The sequence below is a fragment of the Silurus meridionalis genome, chromosome 20 (genome assembly GCF_014805685.1).
Source record: "Silurus meridionalis isolate SWU-2019-XX chromosome 20, ASM1480568v1, whole genome shotgun sequence".
Classification (NCBI taxonomy): Eukaryota; Metazoa; Chordata; class Actinopteri; order Siluriformes; family Siluridae; genus Silurus; species Silurus meridionalis.
Window position 1 is genome coordinate 15,470,958 of NC_060903.1, and position 17,175 is coordinate 15,488,132.

Consider the following 17,175-nt stretch of genomic DNA (forward strand, 5'->3'; position numbering starts at 1 on the left):
CAGAAGAGGTTTTTTTTTTTTTTTTTAGATTTCCAAATAAACACTCAAAGACACGTCTTCTATGTGATCTACAAAACAGACTTTAGAAGAGTCATAGTTCATCTGATATGCTCACATACACATAAACCACACTCATTATGCTGAGTGCTCTTGAAATGCTGAAGTGGTGAGCTGAGTGTGAAAACACTCCAGACTCTAAACCATGTCTGGATTTTACATATAGCAAAACAGTAGGCTTTTCTCCCCACAAATACCTGTTTAAGGTTTAGGGTATTTGGGTGAAAAACATCCACACATATTCAATTAAAGGCAGCACGAACTGTTTGGACAAATAAACTTTGATTTGTTTCTCACTACTTTCATTTCCTACATTTCTTCAGAGATTTTATACACAATATTTTGTTGCAGATCAGTCATTTAATACTTTTGGTGCAAAATTGGAAGCTGTGGACTACAACAGAAGTGTGATTTACTGACTACTGCCAAATCGGAATGAGTAGTGGAAAGAAAACGTGGTTATTGTGTTTCCTTCTGGTTCATTATTAAACTTCCAGGTGCATATCTATAAAATGATGCAAAAAAGATAAGATGAGATGATTAATCTTGTAGCCTTCACTTATTCAGGATGTAAAAATACATCATGGATGTGCTCGGCTAGTATTACTGCTTTTTAGCATAAAACGTAAACCCAGAATATATTGATGTTCAAATGACTTTACATTTTGAATTACTGCTTTTGGATTTCTTTGCAAATGGTTTCCCAGCATTTGAAAACAAAGCAACTGTGCAGCTTCTAAAACTTCATCTCCAGCCCAAGTAGTATATGGGGTATGTCTTTGGCATACTGGAAACATTTAGGATAAAGTGGGCTATGAGTAGCTTGCATGTGCCATTTTAAACAACTGTGACTAAACTGACTGTAAAAACCCCAAAACCTAAATTTTCATTGAAGCAATGATTCAAAAGGATAATGGTTTTAGGGAAAGGGACAGATGAGAGATGAACAAAAGGAGACTGAAAACGCAGAGGCTGAAATGTACAAATGGAGACACTTTCAGCAATAGCTGTGATGATCTGCGAGGTGTATAAGTGTCTCTCAATGGCACATTGTGTATTTTCAGACAAGTCAGACATCAGACAAGTCAGCCTTGGCAATTCTTTGAGAAGCATGAATAGGGAATCACGTCCAGTCAAAATCAAAGAAAAAAAGCTTAGAAACTAACTTTTTTCTCAATAAAGGTGACAGATTCACAGTTTACCATACAAGGGTTAATGACTGACAGGATGTTAGGATTTGATGGGATGTGCTGTCTTATTCAACAATTGGTCCAAAGCAAAGTTCAAAATGTATTATTCCTCTGCCAAAATTTTACAATATTGTATTCATCAAAATGTACTTTTTATGCATTCGACTATAAATGCATTTTGATTAATAAAATATTGCAATATTTTTACGATATTGTACAATTTTAGCCTCTTGAAGTTTTTTTATTGTTATATATCAAGAAACCAGAAAAAAGCATAAAAGTCTTCTGTTCATAAGAACTCAAAAACCTGCTGTCTGACATTGGAGACTCCTTCACAAAAATATTAAATAAAAGTCTTGTTGCATCTTTATTTGTGAAATAACAGCATGTCGTAAGAATCGGTAACTATGAATAACAATAAAAATAACAATAAAAATGAAATAGCTGTTTGTTACTCATTCACAATTGTGCCACACATGCTGGAGTGAATGGTCATGCTGTGTAATGAACTCCATCTGTGCATAGTTAATTATGCTGCCATTTCTAAACACAACTAATATTGTGATATGGTGCTTCCTGGTCCTGCACCCAAAGAGCAGAAATGCAGTCCTCTAACAACCATTATACACTACCCAAGTGCACAAAACAAAACCGAGTGTGCGGTGTGGAAGATTCAGAGTCCATTGATAGAGCACGTGGGCAGGAATGTGCATTTGGCACCACCCGCGTGGGCCGCCACTAACCGGATCAGTCAAAACATTTGTAACGAGAAAGAGAGCTTCGCTATAGTGTTTACACTATATGTTGATGACTGATAAATAGATGAGCTGTACAATGATCCACCAATGTAGCATAATAACAGTGTGGGATAGACTGATTTCTACACAATACATTGAAAGTAACATGAAGGCCACAGTCAGAGAGTAAACGCATGTAATGGCCTATTGGAAAGACATGAAGTGGCGGAATTTATATGCAGAAAGATAGGACAGTCATCATCTTTCAGAACTGAATGCACATGAGGAACAGATGGCAAGTGTTCGACATTCTATGTTTTAAGTACAAATACATTTTTAATATCTGATCACATTTACTCCTAATGGAATTCTGACTAATTTTGCTGAAGGAACGATCAACCCTCTTCCACATACATAGGCTCACCGACACATAAGATTGGCTAGCGCTGCAGTCATTGAAAGATAGGCTGCTATCCCTTCCACCTACAAAACAATTTGGACTCTAAGTCTTAGATGAATTGGATACAGAATTTATACTTGTGAGATCCAAACAATTAGAACGTGGGGCATTTGTGCAACTCTGAACTCTGCTAGGTGGTAGAGGTAGTAGCTTGGTGGGAGACTTTGGCTCTAAAGGTTGTGAGTTCCCTAAACAAGGCCATTAACTCCAGAGCTGCTCAGTTGTATTAATGAGATAAATGTAAGTCACTCTGGATAAGGGTGTCGGCTTAATGCCATAAATGTTACTGCTGTTCGTTATTATTTGCTGGGTTGGGGGTAGAAGGTGTTGTGTGAATACTGAGTGTTGGACAGGTTGGGGTCCCAGTTCTAATACACCCCTCTACTCTGACAGGTCTTAACTAATTCAGGATAAACAGGTCATACCTAGGATCAGAAATGTTCAGATATTCTTGTTATAACCCTGACATAAGTGTCACTATGAACAATTCTAAATGTGGTCATATAGCTTCCAAGAGTAGCATCTTACTTTCGTCTGGATTTGGCGCGGCAAGGATGGCGCTGTGTTTCCGCTTTACCTCCTCTACCTTCTCAGCCAGCGAGTCGATGAAGCCACGTATCTCTTCTACCTATGTGGGTCAGAAAGAACAACTTTCAGTTCTGTTATTCACTCACTGAATGCTCAAAAAAGGAAAAGATGAAAAGGTTCTGTGAGCTTTTCGGAATCCAACCAGAAAAAAAACCCAACACATGACTAACTCCGATCCTAATGATTGAGAATTTCATTATGTCCATGAAATTCCTTCTGAAATTAAAAACGTTCCTTCATTCTGTGATTGTGCATATATAAAGTTGATTGGTAAGTGGGCTAAAAAAGTTTAACTATTTGATCAGCCAACTTTTTATCAAGAATAAAACAATATCTATTTCTTAGAAAGGAAGAGAAGGTCTTTTTTTGTCATGGTTTCAAACAAACTCTCATTCATTGGACTGAAGTTTAGGCATTGCCTTTGCTGGGAGTCACAGATGTAAATCTACCTTTTATCTAAAATTGTTCACAATCCAGGATCTTATTACAGATTTAATCTTACATTACAAATAGTGCCCATAAAAGGTGCCTAGTTTAGTAGGCTTTTCAGTGTTTCAGTTCATCCCAAAGGTGTTTAATAGGGTTCTATATAGCTTTATAGCAGGAGATCTTCCACTCCAATCCATGTAAAGCATGTCTTCATGGAACCTGCTTTGTGCACAGGGGCATTGTCATGCTGGAAGTTTGGGTCTTCTAGTTCTTTCTCAAATCTTCTTTCTTCTCCTTTGGCCAACAGTAGCCCTATTTCCACCGGTACCCTGTTGGCTAACAATACCTGGGGTGGTCGTTGGTAACCTGGGCCTTAACCAATTCCGTATGGAAGGTTTGTGATCTTTGGGTCTTCTAGTTTAAAGGACAAATTTAATGCTACAGCATCCATAGACATACAACACAATTGTGCCTCCAAATTTGAGGTAACAGTTTGGGGAAAGAAAAAACATATGGCTAAAAATGTTAGGTGTCTCAGTACTTTTGTATTTAATATTAAACATTTCTGTAAAAATTGCAAACAGCACCTGTGCTGAAATAGGAATCGTAATGTTATTTCATTAGGCAACTTTAGTCCCTGAAGGCTCAGTTCACTTGATGCTTGAGGATCATATAATAACGTTATATACTGTATTAATATTTAGTACAGTTTTTTAAGAGTGAGCCATTTAAGCTGAAATTAAAAAACAGACTAATTTTATATAATACTTCTTTTCCTGGCATCAGTACATCCATATGTGGATATTTATAGTGAACAAATCAAATGATATTTAATGAGTAATGCAATTATAGATTTGATGGAATAGGAAATATTCTCAAAGCAAAAAAGGCACAATGTACTTTATCTCAAATAATTTCCTGTGATGGAAAATAAAAAGCAAAATCTTTACTTTTGCAACGCACTGACACTAAAGACTCTTACAAAACATTTTAAAAGAAACTATCCACAATTCTGTTAAAGCATAAAAGCAGGCCATTGTCTCCATTAAAAACTTTTCACAAGCTAATCTTCTAGATATTTGAGTCAAACAAAAGCCCTTCAGCTATCCAGAGACCTCTACTGTAAATCATGCATGCTGTCGCTTGCTCAGGACTTTTCACAATAGGACAGTAGGAGGTGCGCTGTTGTTTTGTTCTGGTTAGATATAAATTCAGGGTTTAAATGGGGCAGAGTATCAGTTCACCAGCTGGAAACTGCTCTATCTAGCAACTCGTCTGCTTTGGCACGCAACAAACTCATTCACCAACACCATGGCCAGGGTGAGTACCAGGGTCACTGTTTATATTTTTTTAGTCTTTGAAATGGTTGAAATTGAAATTCTATGATCTTGTTTTGTGCAAAATTGCTTTTGTTAAAACGAATTCTTTCTGTCCGACCAGATCACTTTCTACGAGGACAGGAACTTCATGGGACGCTCCTATGAGTGCAGAAGCGACTGTCCAGACATGTCCTCCTACCTGAGTCACTGCCACTCATGCAGGGTGGAGAGCGGCTGCTGGATGGTGTACGATCGCCCCAACTTCATGGGAAACCAGTATTTCCTCCGTAGGGGTGATTATGCCGACTACATGAACATGTGGGGCTGGGGCAACAACTGGATCAGGTCCTGCCGCATGATCCCTATGGTAGGCTAATCAACTTTTGCTAGCATGACAAGTTTGTCAAACATCATATTTTGCTCACATGGTTCTCTTTCCTAAAACAGTACAGGGGCTCCTACAGAATGAGGATGTATGAGAGGGAGAACTTCATGGGTCAGATGATGGAGGTGACTGATGACTGCGACTCCATCATGGATCGCTACCACTGGTCAGGCGGATGCCACTCGTGCCACATTATGGACGGCCATTGGCTCATGTACGAGCAACCACACTACAGGGGCAGGATGTGGTACTTCAGACCCGGAGAGTACCGCAGCTTTAGGGAGATGATGGGAATGAGCAACATGAAGTTCATGAGCATGAAGCGCATCATGGATTCCTGGTATTAAGCAAGAGCATTTCTGTAATGCGCAAATTCTGAATAAAACGTTTCAAAATATAATTTATTGTTCTGATTTTTTTTTTTCTTTTTTATTTCTTGCCACTAATTTGGTCTGATTTATTATAAATCAGTGTTTGCCCCGTTACACCGATCAGCCTTCATATTAAAACTCCTGACAGTAAATAACATTTACTGATTATCTCATTATACTGGCATTTGTCAAGGTTTGGAAAATATCAGGCTGCTACTGAACAGTCAGTTCTCAAAGTTGATTTGTTGGAGGCAGGAAAAATGGGCAAGCATAAGGATTAAGCTTTAAATTAAACAACTGATGAGACAAGCTGGTCTTAATATAATTATATTGTTTGTTTAATTTACAAGGCCACGATTGTCACTTTACTATATTATGATTCAAGTGGCCACGCAAACAAAATACAATAAAAAATAAACTTTAATTTTAAATGGCACATAATTAAGCAGGATTTTTGGTAAATTCTTGGCACAGTCAAAAATCCTAGCCATTTTTCTATATATTATATCTAGATATGAATGACAAAAAAATTGCTCCAGTTGTTTCTATGCAAACATAATCAAATGAAGAAGGAAGTAGGTCTCCATCTTTGGGCCATAATGAAGTTTGCAGATGTTTACAAATGCAGATGTAATGGGATCATGAAATAAAAAACCTTGGATGGCAACTCTGAAAGTGAGGAGGCCTGGGGATGCAAGCAGTGTTTCAAATGATCCCAAAAGGTGTTCAATAGGGTTGAGGTCAGGACTCTATAGCAGGGCACTCAAGCTCTTCAACCCATGTAAACCAGATATTCTTGGAGCATTGTCATGCTGGAGCAGTATTGGGTATTACGATTGAACAGGGTTCATATAAATGGTATGGTCACATAGGTCCTGTGCAGAAACCTAGATGCCCTAATGTGGGCAGGGTCCACTTCTTTGGACCTTTCATAGGGGTCTTCAAAACTTTAGGCTCTTTTTTTGACCTGGCTTGAGATTGTTCAGGATATGGTTGCATGGGTTATTTTTTTAAACAAGCAAACTGATATATAAATAAATGCAATTATAAAAAATGTACTTTAATTACTTGCTTCCAGGTAATTTGAAAATACCTGCTTAATATTGCACACTTTACTGCAACTCCAGTAATAATTGACCTTGTGCTCTGTCTCAATTATACATTACTAAATACAACTTTTTTTTTTTAAACAAAATCTCATAATATATGAACGCTCGTTTTAGTTTAATTAGTTGTTTTTGGGACTAATTCAAGCTTTTAAATGTAATTCTACATGCAATCAAATGGCAGCAGTATTCTCTCCAATATTATGGCTGTGTAGATCTTTAGACTACAACAAATAGCTTTCAATTCAGTTAATCTCTGACTTATTCATTAAATGGAGAAAAAGCCAGTGAGAAAGTAATCCAACAGGCCGCTAAAAATAATAGCAAATATCTTTCCTAAGCAATTGCAGTTCAAAATTGGACAGCAATTAAAAAAAAGGAAAGATTGCTTTTGAAACATTCGTGTTACTTCTGTTCAAGACAAGTAGTCAAGGTTATAACTGATGTGTCAGTGGTTGGAAATTTAGATCTTCCCCCACCCTCGAAAAAAAGAATTGCAAATTATAAGAGAGATTTAAAAAATTGTCAATTTAAGTAACCATGCAAAGATTTTACAATATGAATATATCACACTTTTACATTCAGAACATAAGTAAAAAGTTTTAAGTACGTAAATTCATGAGTGGGATGGATGGATGGATGGATGGATGAATGGATGGATGAATGGATGGATGAATGGATGGAAGGATGGACATCCACTCTTCTGGGAAAAAGTTTCAATATATTTTGGTGTATGCCTTTTTGAATATTTGTGCACATTTAGCCCTAAGGGTGTTAGTGAAGTCAGGGTTAAATATCCTGCGGTGCAGCCAGCGTTTCAGTTCATCCCAGAGGAGTTTAATAAAGATCTTCTATTTCAACCAACGTAAACCATAATTTCCTGGAGCTGGCCTTGGGGCATTGTCATGCTGGAACAGGTTTGCTTCTCCTAGTAGACTAAGTGAAGAAATATCAGCCCTCCACAGGCATCTTATACAATTGTGTGCCTTCATCTTTGTGGTAACAATTTGTGAAAGAACCACATATGGCTGGAAAAGTCATATATATGACTTCATATACACTATATAGCCAAGAGTATTGGGTCACCTGATCATAAGTACGGTATGTGATGTTTGAGCATTGCATTCCATATTTAGTCCCAATTTTCTCTTATAATTCCCTTCACTCTTCTGTAAGATGTTCCACTAGATTTAAGAGTGTGTTTATGGATATTTGTGTTCATCAGCTATAGGGTATTATGAAAGGCAAGTACTGATGTAGGTGAGGAGACCTGGGGTGCAGTCAGCGTACACATTTATCCCAAAGGTGTTCAGTAGGGATGAGATCAGAGCTCTTTAGCAGGCCACTCAAGATCTTCCTCTCCAAAGCATGTAAAGCAGATCTTCAAGGAGCTCACTTTGTGCACAGGAGCATTGCCATGCTGGAACAGGTTCCAAGTTCAAGTGAATGCAAAATTTTATTATATATCTAAAGACGTCTTGTACAATTGAGTGACTCCAGCTTTGTGGTAACAGTTTGGAAAAGAAGCACATATAGCAGGAAAGGTCAGGTGACCCAATACTTTTGGCAATAGAGTATGTGTAGGGTGCACACACACACACACACACACACACACACACACACACACAAACACAAACACAGAGAGAAAAACAGTTGGATGGATGTACGGACAGACAGACAATTAGATAGATAGATAGATAGATAGATAGATAGATAGATAGATAGATAGATAGATAGATAGATAGATGGATAGATGGATAGATGGATAGATAGACAAAACATTATGTATGGCTAATGAAAAAAAAATCCAATTAAATAAAAAAAAAGGTATTAACATATTTAAGTAATAATTATAATAATGCTAACTAGTGTATGTAATTGTGTACAGTGTGCCTAACTGATCTAAAATGAAAGGATTTTGGCTGCTTTGTCTCACCAATCGGTTCCATTGTTACAGAGAACCCAGGCACATGAAAATGTAGCGAAAGCATTTCGACTCTGTGCACTGTTGCTTGCTCAGGAAATTTCACAATAGAAGTTGCACAGTGTTTTGTTCTGGCCAGGTATAAAGTCAGGGGTTAAACAGACCAGAGTGTCAGTTCAACAACTGGAAACTGCTCCAAATAGCAAACCCTTTGCTGTAACGAAGAACATCATCATGGCCAGGGTGAGTACCGGAATCATAATTACAAATTTATAATATGCTCTTACAACTTTTTGAACTGTGTTCCTTTTATTCTAAAGTTGGCTAAAAATATACATATGCAAAACATCCTCGTCGTATTCATCCGACAGTAATATAGGCGAGTAACTGTGAAGAAAAACATGAAAATGAAAACTGTTTTTTGCTCCATTTGACTTTTTCGTCCATCTTGTATTTACAATTAGTATCAGGACGATCTTTTATCACGTTAAATGAAAGTTGTGTCTAATATTGCTTCCAAAGCCGGTTTTCATTATAGGGTCATTGTAACAGACCCCTACCACTTATGTTCCAAATGATGAGCCCATAAGAAAGCCTTGTAATTTATGGCTGAGCCTTGACCAGGTTATATAAATGGCACAGTCATCAGATGGTTAGTTAAGAACACCACCCACAAAACTGGGTCCAGAGCAGAGACCTGGTAGCCCTTATCTGGGGAGGGTCTGCTTCTGTGGATCTTTTATAGGAGTCCTCAAAATGGTTTTGTTTGACCTCCCAAATTAAATCTTTTAAGGTCTTCATTCATCAAAAATCTAAAATAAATTGTATTCTAGAGCAAAAACAGTAACAGAGCATGACAGTTCTATAATTGATCATCTTTAAAAAAAATCCAGATCACCTTCTACGAGGACAGGAACTTCATGGGACGCTCCTATGAGTGCAGCAGCGACTGTCCCGACATGTCCTCCTACCTGAGTCGCTGCCACTCATGCAGGGTGGAGAGCGGCTGCTGGATGGTGTACGATCACCCCAACTTCATGGGAAACCAGTATTTCCTCCGTAGGGGTGATTATGCCGACTACATGAACATGTGGGGCTGGGGCAACAACTGGATCAGGTCCTGCCGCATGATCCCTATGGTAGGCTAATCAACTTTTGCTAGCATGGCAAGTTTGTCAAACATCATATTTTTGCTCAAATTGACTCACATGGTTCTTTTTCCTAAAACAGTACAGGGGCTCCTACAGAATGAGGATGTATGAGAGGGAGAACTTCATGGGTCAGATGATGGAGGTGACTGATGACTGCGACTCCATCATGGATCGCTACCACTGGTCAGGGGGATGCCACTCGTGCCACATTATGGACGGCCATTGGCTCATGTACGAGCAACCACACTACAGGGGCAGGATGTGGTACTTCAGACCCGGAGAGTACCGCAGCTTTAGGGAGATGATGGGAATGAGCAACATGAAGTTCATGAGCATGAAGCGCATCATGGATTCCTGGTATTGAGCAAGAGCATTTCTGTAATGCGCAAATTCTGAATAAAACGTTTAAAAATGATTTACTGATCTGTCTTCTGGTAGTTCCTCCATATGCTCTCATGTAGTGCAGTGGCCCCCAACCCCCGGTCAATTGGTACTGGCCCGCACAGAAAGAATACATAACTTACATTATTTCTGTTTTATTTATTATCTGATTCTGAACAATGTTCTATTTTGGAAAATGACCGAATTCTCTCCTCCACATCTGTCTATTACTCACTCTTGATGCATGTCATGATGCCTCGTCACATGTCTTACCTTCATCTGCTACCTTCTTAAAGGGGCTCCGGCCGCTAACAAATAATACATTACCGCTAAATTTAAACCCCCTAGCTAGCAAAATGAACAAAAAACAACAGTGGATTAACGTTTATCATTATATTTTGAAAATACCAGTTTTTATGTCGCTCGTATCATTTTATTTTGTTGTATTTGTTCACCACACCTTAAAGGCCGGTCCGTGAAAATATATAAACCGGTCCGTGGCACAGGTTGGGGACCGTTGATGTAGTGTGCAGGGCACAACTCTGCATTTTCTTATATAAAAGTGTACCAGTGCCAGTGATGTAAGTTTCCAAAAGTGGTAAGGCAAGAATTTTACTGAGTATTTCAGCACTAGGATAAAAAATCAGACATTTTTTTTTCACCTTTGTCTGCACATGAAAAAGCAGAGTACCACCAGACAAGTCTGGATACACAGCCAATTGCGCTACAGAGGTTAAAAACACTGAAGCTGGTTCTTGATGAAAGAAGCTTGCATTTGTGGACGAATGAGATGAAAAATAAACAACTAAAAAAAATTCCTCAGAAGAAAAAAGAAACTGGGCTGCCAAAGCTTACCCAGAGGAGGTGCTAGATGGCAGTGAGTGCTGGACTGGAAAGAAACAGATGATGAAGACACATTACTCACCATTTAACGCTAAGCCAAGTAAAAATTAGAAGGCCCTTTTCTCGCTTCTTAGCTACTCCTTGAACCAAGGATAGGACAAAAGATACATCATTGCGCCACTTTTAAGTGAATAACGATATGTAAAATCACCAATTGATGACACATTGCCCATCACAGGAACAAAGATGGCTGCCTAAATGTGACACCGTTCACACACATTTAGCAAACTTTAATTTTTTTAATCCACAATCAAGCTTTGAAGTTTATTTCTATAGTTTGGATCAAAGCAGCTTTACAGAAAATTTTAATAGAACAAAAATGTAAAAATAAGTGCATTATTTGTATGTATCCCCGATGATGAAGCTTGGGGCGACTGTGGCAAGGAAAAACTCACTTAGATTGTATTAGGAAGAAACCTTGGGAGAAACCAGACTCAAAAACGGAACTCATCCTCGTTTAGGTGACAAAGAGAATGTGATTATAAAAACATCATAAAAACATTACAAATACCAGAGAGTGAGAAATATAATGAGCACCAGAGTGTGAGATTATGAATAATGCCATTTCTACAGTCCTTTACAGTCAGTATGAGTTGTGGAACCAGGAGTTCTTCAGCAAATCATAAAATAGCTCAACAATTGAGATCATCATAAATTCAACACCAACTCCTCCATGCCAGAGTCTTTAAATGTTTAATAATGGAGAAACAGCATATGTAAAATATGTCTTTGAGTATTGATCACCAGGTTGTTTATCCTCATGACCGAAATTTTCATGACTCCAACAATTCTTCTGCTCTGAAACAGTGGCTTAGCAGTGCAGTTTTATATTACTCACGTCCTAATGCCCTAATTCTTCTATATATTCTTTTCGAAGCAGAAAAAATCCCAAGCATCAATCCTGCAACATATTTCACCTACCCATCCTGTATCGTCATGCCTCTCCGTTGCCCTATAAAATCATTCATTATGTCCTTAATAGCCTGCCTACTACATCTGCATTTTTAATACGCTGATAATTGGCTTGTTTCCGCCGGGAGCTCGGTTTATCAAACACCGGGCTTAGGTGCGCCACGGAGGCCTCAAATAGCTCCAGAATGCAGATGCCGTTTATGGGTCATTAAGTAAATGAGTTTGTGGGATATCAATATTTTCGCACTAGACACACACATATACACACATACGTGCAGTGTAAACAAGATTTCGTTGCTTGTGTGTACCAAATGTAAACTCATTCAATTATTGCTCATAAAAATGTACAACAATAACTAACTACAATTATTATCCGTTTCACTTTAAGGGAATAAAATTAAGACTATTGAAAAAAAAAAATAAGATGGCGAAGCAGAACAGATTATTCCTTCTGTATAAAATCCCAAATCATATTTCTTCCTATGGAACATTAAATGTTCCACCATTATGAAAATGTGGATCAAGTTTAATTTATGATTTTTGTCTCACCATGGTTCTGTTGGAAATATAGAAGAAACTAAGATGGATGCAAAAATAAAAAGAACTCCATGTCTTTTATGCTGCAGATTACATTAGAATTATTCAACTATAAAATGGACTCGTCTATGGAGTCCTTATCACTACTGAGTGATGTAGGATTCTATATTTACCAAAAAAATGCACAAGGTTTCCTGCAATTTTCATGAAGAAAATGGTTCATTGAGGGTTCTCTGGGTTTAACCGTAGTTAACAGCGGTAAACGGTCCTAGAAGAAAACATCTACTTTAAAAGTTTATCTAGAAGGAAGAACAATTTGGGTCGTGGACATTTTATGTGTAAATTAATACAAATAAATAATGAACAGATGATATGGACAGATTTTTTTTTTTTAAACAATTTTAAATAAAATGCCTGCTTGGTTAAATAAAATATAAAAAAATATTTTATAATATTTTATACAAATAAAATAGAATAAATAAAATGAATGCAATATACTATTCTATTGTTTTGATCAAAATGAGTAATCAATTAAATTGGCACAAAATATGTTGATTAAATTATTATTATTTTTATTATTATTATTATTATTGAATAATAGAAAATATTAATTAAATTTGTTGGGAGTATGTGTTTGTAAGTGTGTGTGTGTGTGTGTGTGTGTGTGTGTGTGTGTGTGTGTGTGTGTGTTTTACATTTAATATCTAATGTTCTAAAGATATAATCTACATAACTGTTCTACTTATTACAACATACTTTAACAAATGTCTTCATTTTTTCCATCCTTCAATCATTCACTCCCTTGATGTGTAGAACTGTCACGATTTTCTTCTTTTAAAAGAAATTCTTGAAACTGGACATAAATTGCTAAACAATTCCGAGCGCCACACTACAATTTTCCTTTGGTTCATCCTTAATTTATCATTTAGTACCCTAGTTGTCAATATGATGTCGGGATCAGTCTTTTTATCATAGTGGTGAAAATCGCAACTCTATTCTCAAAATTATAATTGAGAAATCATTGGTCTACTTGACTACAAACAGCATATTAACAACATGAATCTGTTGAAATTATAAAATAAAAATGTGTTTGGTGAGTGCAAGGCTCAGGAATGACACGCTACCTGGCGTACTGTACACAATTACATCATGTTATTATTCCTAATATTGAGAAATAAAAAACTTTACTGTACATTCAGATAATAAATCTGTACTAAGTAAAATTCTCATGATGCAGTATCCCCTCGAGCTAATAGACACACAACTAAACACAAGCCCAGTGGCAGGCCTTCGGGTGCCCTCCTCATCGATCCACTTTTCACTCCGGTGCCTCCTTAAGGTTCCAATTTAATAAGACTTTGAATGATGTGAGTGTATCCACAATCCATGAGTTAGCAGATTGTATCATGATCGTCCCAAAAAAAAAAACACACACATATACACATATACACACACACACACACACACACACACACACTGTGCTCACTTTCAATTATTTAAAGCCTGATTGTTCTCATGGTGGCTGAAATATAATGTCTGACCTGTCTGAACTATCGCTCATTTTTCTTTCCTTTTGAACAATTTTACGTCACACGCTGAATTCCTTGCTCTATGAGTGTTACAGATTATTACAATTTCTCATAAAAGTAGCTGGATTTCTCAGCTAGTGATCATAAGCATGCCAATTTAAATCTTATGATTGCTGGAGGGACCTGAGCGTGGCCTTGAACATTTATCTGCATGTACTGAATATCTCTCTCTCTCTCTCTCTCTCTCTCTCTCTCTCTCATCGTAAATTCTTTAAGTCAAATGGCAACTGCAAAATATTTAAATGTTAATGTGAATTAATGGAAAATTTTTTTTTATTAAAAAGGAAATTGTTCTTGAAAGTTTCCTTCAGAGATTTTTCCCTTAAAATGATGTGAATATGATCAGGATCATGTACCTTATTTACATGAGGTTGCATCAGGCTGCCTATATAACCATAACAAACCAAGTTATTAGTATTAGAGTTAGTATACAAACTGAGACGAAACAGACAGAGCTATCAGACAAAACAACATGAACATTGCGGTTATGACAGCTAGCAGCAATGTAGGGAATTCTATTATATAAAACGCCTGATTCATATCAAATGGTTTCAATTAGTTTTTTAATTACACTATTATACACTGTTGTATGCACGATCCGGATCGGTTGATTAATTTTCTATACCAACAGTTTTGGGTCACAAGGTGAAAAGTCAGGACTACGTATACACATATACGTAGTCATTGGAATAGTCTTCCTGACGGTGTTCAGGGCTCAGACACACTCACCCAGTTTAAGTGTAGATTAAAAACATATCTTTTTAGCAAAGCCTACACATAACATACGTCTCACATCATAACCTTGTGCTCCAGAACATCTGATCACATGCACATTATCAACTTGTGCTGTTAATATCATGAACAGCAGCTACGCTAATTCCTCTCCACTGCTTCTCTTTCTCTCCCCATCCCGAGACACCCTGAGGTTTGGCCAGCTCCAGTCACCTCCCACCTCGTGATGATTACGGACCTTTGAAGAAGTAGATGCCGAACTCACAAACATCCCGAACCATCTAGAGACGTACCAGTGCCATTTGGATCCCGCTACATGTGTGGAGTTTTGACATTGGACCTCCTGGAGTGTTTAAAGGCTCTGGCATGGAGAAGCTGATGCTGGATCTGTGGTGATCACAAATGCTGAGCTCATAAAACTCGGAGCTACTAACCATATAGACTGTATAAGACTGCAGAAAGAACATCACTTATAATCTTATACTCCAGTAATCATGTTAGTTCTCACTGTCCAGTGTTCTTTATTGTTGAAAGATTTATGATCAAACTCTTGATGTCACCCAGATGAGGATGGGTTCCCTTTTTGAGTCTGGTTCCTCTCAAGGTTTCTTCCTCATAACATCTAAGGGAGTTTTTCCTTGCCACAGTCGCCACGGCTGCTCATCAGGGACAAATTCACACCATTCACCATCACTGTTGATTTGTGTAAAGCTGCTTTGAGACAATGTCTGTTGTGAAAAGCGCTATACAAATAAACTTGACTTGACTTGACTTGACATATACTCTATATATTAATTTTTAATAGTTTTTTTAAATACATTTTGTATCATTTTTCTCAGCCAATGTAATGCTTTTGCAGGCTTTGGCTCGACATACTGTATTTGCAAAACGTATTTCAATTAATATGACTTTTTCGACTTTGGAGAACATTTAAAAGTTGTCACATAATAATAATAAATAATGATAATTTATTAAGAAAATCCAAGGGAAAAAACACAAAAGGACTAAACACATAAACAAGATAAACTTCAACATAATAGGCCTGAATGTGAACAATAACAACCATCAACTAAAACCATGAAAGACAACAAACGTGATACATGAGTGCTGTGATGGGGTATATGTGTGAAGGAGGTAGCTCAGTGGTTTAGGCTCTGGGTTACTGATCGGAAGTCTGGGTTTAAGACCCTGCATCCCCAAGCTGTCATTTTTTGGGCCCTTGAGCAAGGCCCTTACATCTCTGTGCTCCAGGGGCATTGTATCACGTCAGACCCTGCGCTATCACTGGGATATGCCAAGAAGGAATTTCGCTGTGCTGCAAAGTACACGTGATACAATATAAATGCAACTATATACAAGTGCTAATCAGCTGTGTATTGTAATAGGTGCAGAAATCATGTTAAATAGTGCAGTGGTTAATGGGAAACAAACTTCAATGTCTCATATAAATAAGGATAATGAATGCAAAACAAAGACTACAAAACATGAGCAAGCAACATTGAGGACAAACGAATATAAAGATCGACCAGATGCAAGAGGTAAAACTTATACTATACTATACAAATGCTTATTACAAAACAATAGTAGGATTCAGGTAGGAGTGAGTAATGTCACGTGACGGTGCAGTGGCTGATGGGAATCATAGTCCAGACAAGATGTTCTATAACAGGTTGGTTTATAGAACAGGGGGATTGCAGATTTTGGAAAATAAATTTCATAGCTGTAACATTTCTTTGTCTTGAGGCATTTTTTAATCCTTACATAAACACTGAAATTAAATTCTCCATATCGATATTTAAGATGGACTGGAAATGAGCACTTTTTTCCACAAGATCCTCGTTTATGTAACTGACCCCAGTCTATACTCTGCAGGATGCTGAAAGCGATACACAATAAAAAGCAATATACGTGGACTATTTTTGTTATCATGTTGTGTTGGCCATCACAATTAAGTGCGCTACATCTCCAATGCGCTGGCTGTGACGAGAGCTGCTGTGTCTCAGTGGAAACGAACACGAAATGAGAGGTAATTAGTGACCCATTTACAAGGCGAATAGCACTCAAGTTTATGACTTGTCTGAGCGTAGAGAAAATTCATTTTTTTAATTTCTTGATTTAAAAATAGCACTTGGAGGCGTCAGGGAGGGAGAGTCAAGGGCAAAAGGCTGCTGTGGTCTGTGTGCTGTCTGCCACCCTGTCCAATCTGCCCTTGAACTGTTAATTACTGACAGGCCCTTGAACGAGTGGGGGGAGTCTAATTGCATGCTTTGACCCTCGTCAATGGCACATCCTTATACGCTCACATCCATGCATTATCTCGGTCTCTGGCATAACGCCAGAAGCGGACATGGTGCTCTTTAACAGATAAATGAAAGCTCAATGTGGCAGCCTTAAACTGGCCAAG

At 37.6% G+C, this 17,175-nt stretch overlaps 3 protein-coding genes across 5 annotated transcripts in view; 2 read left to right on the top strand and 1 right to left on the bottom strand.

Annotated features, from left to right (window-relative positions):
• The window catches only part of LOC124402905 (syntaxin-1A), an 80,099-nt gene that overhangs the window by 41,467 nt on the left and 21,457 nt on the right, over positions 1 to 17,175 (bottom strand). For all 3 annotated transcript variants that reach the window (XM_046876324.1, XM_046876325.1, XM_046876326.1), the window contains exon 3: positions 2,973 to 3,072. In XM_046876324.1, coding sequence (XP_046732280.1) covers positions 2,973 to 3,072 — 100 coding nt within the window. The remainder of the gene's footprint in view (positions 1 to 2,972; positions 3,073 to 17,175) is intronic.
• On the top strand, positions 4,580 to 5,512 carry LOC124402906 (gamma-crystallin M2-like). The gene is made up of 3 exons (XM_046876328.1): positions 4,580 to 4,781; positions 4,902 to 5,147; positions 5,228 to 5,512. Exons 1-3 carry the CDS (start codon positions 4,773 to 4,775, stop codon positions 5,510 to 5,512), a joined length of 540 nt encoding a protein of 179 aa, XP_046732284.1. The 5' UTR covers positions 4,580 to 4,772.
• LOC124402907 (gamma-crystallin M2-like) lies at positions 7,667 to 10,081 on the top strand. Its single transcript, XM_046876329.1, has 3 exons — positions 7,667 to 7,678; positions 9,460 to 9,705; positions 9,797 to 10,081. Exons 1-3 carry the CDS (start codon positions 7,667 to 7,669, stop codon positions 10,079 to 10,081), a joined length of 543 nt encoding a protein of 180 aa, XP_046732285.1.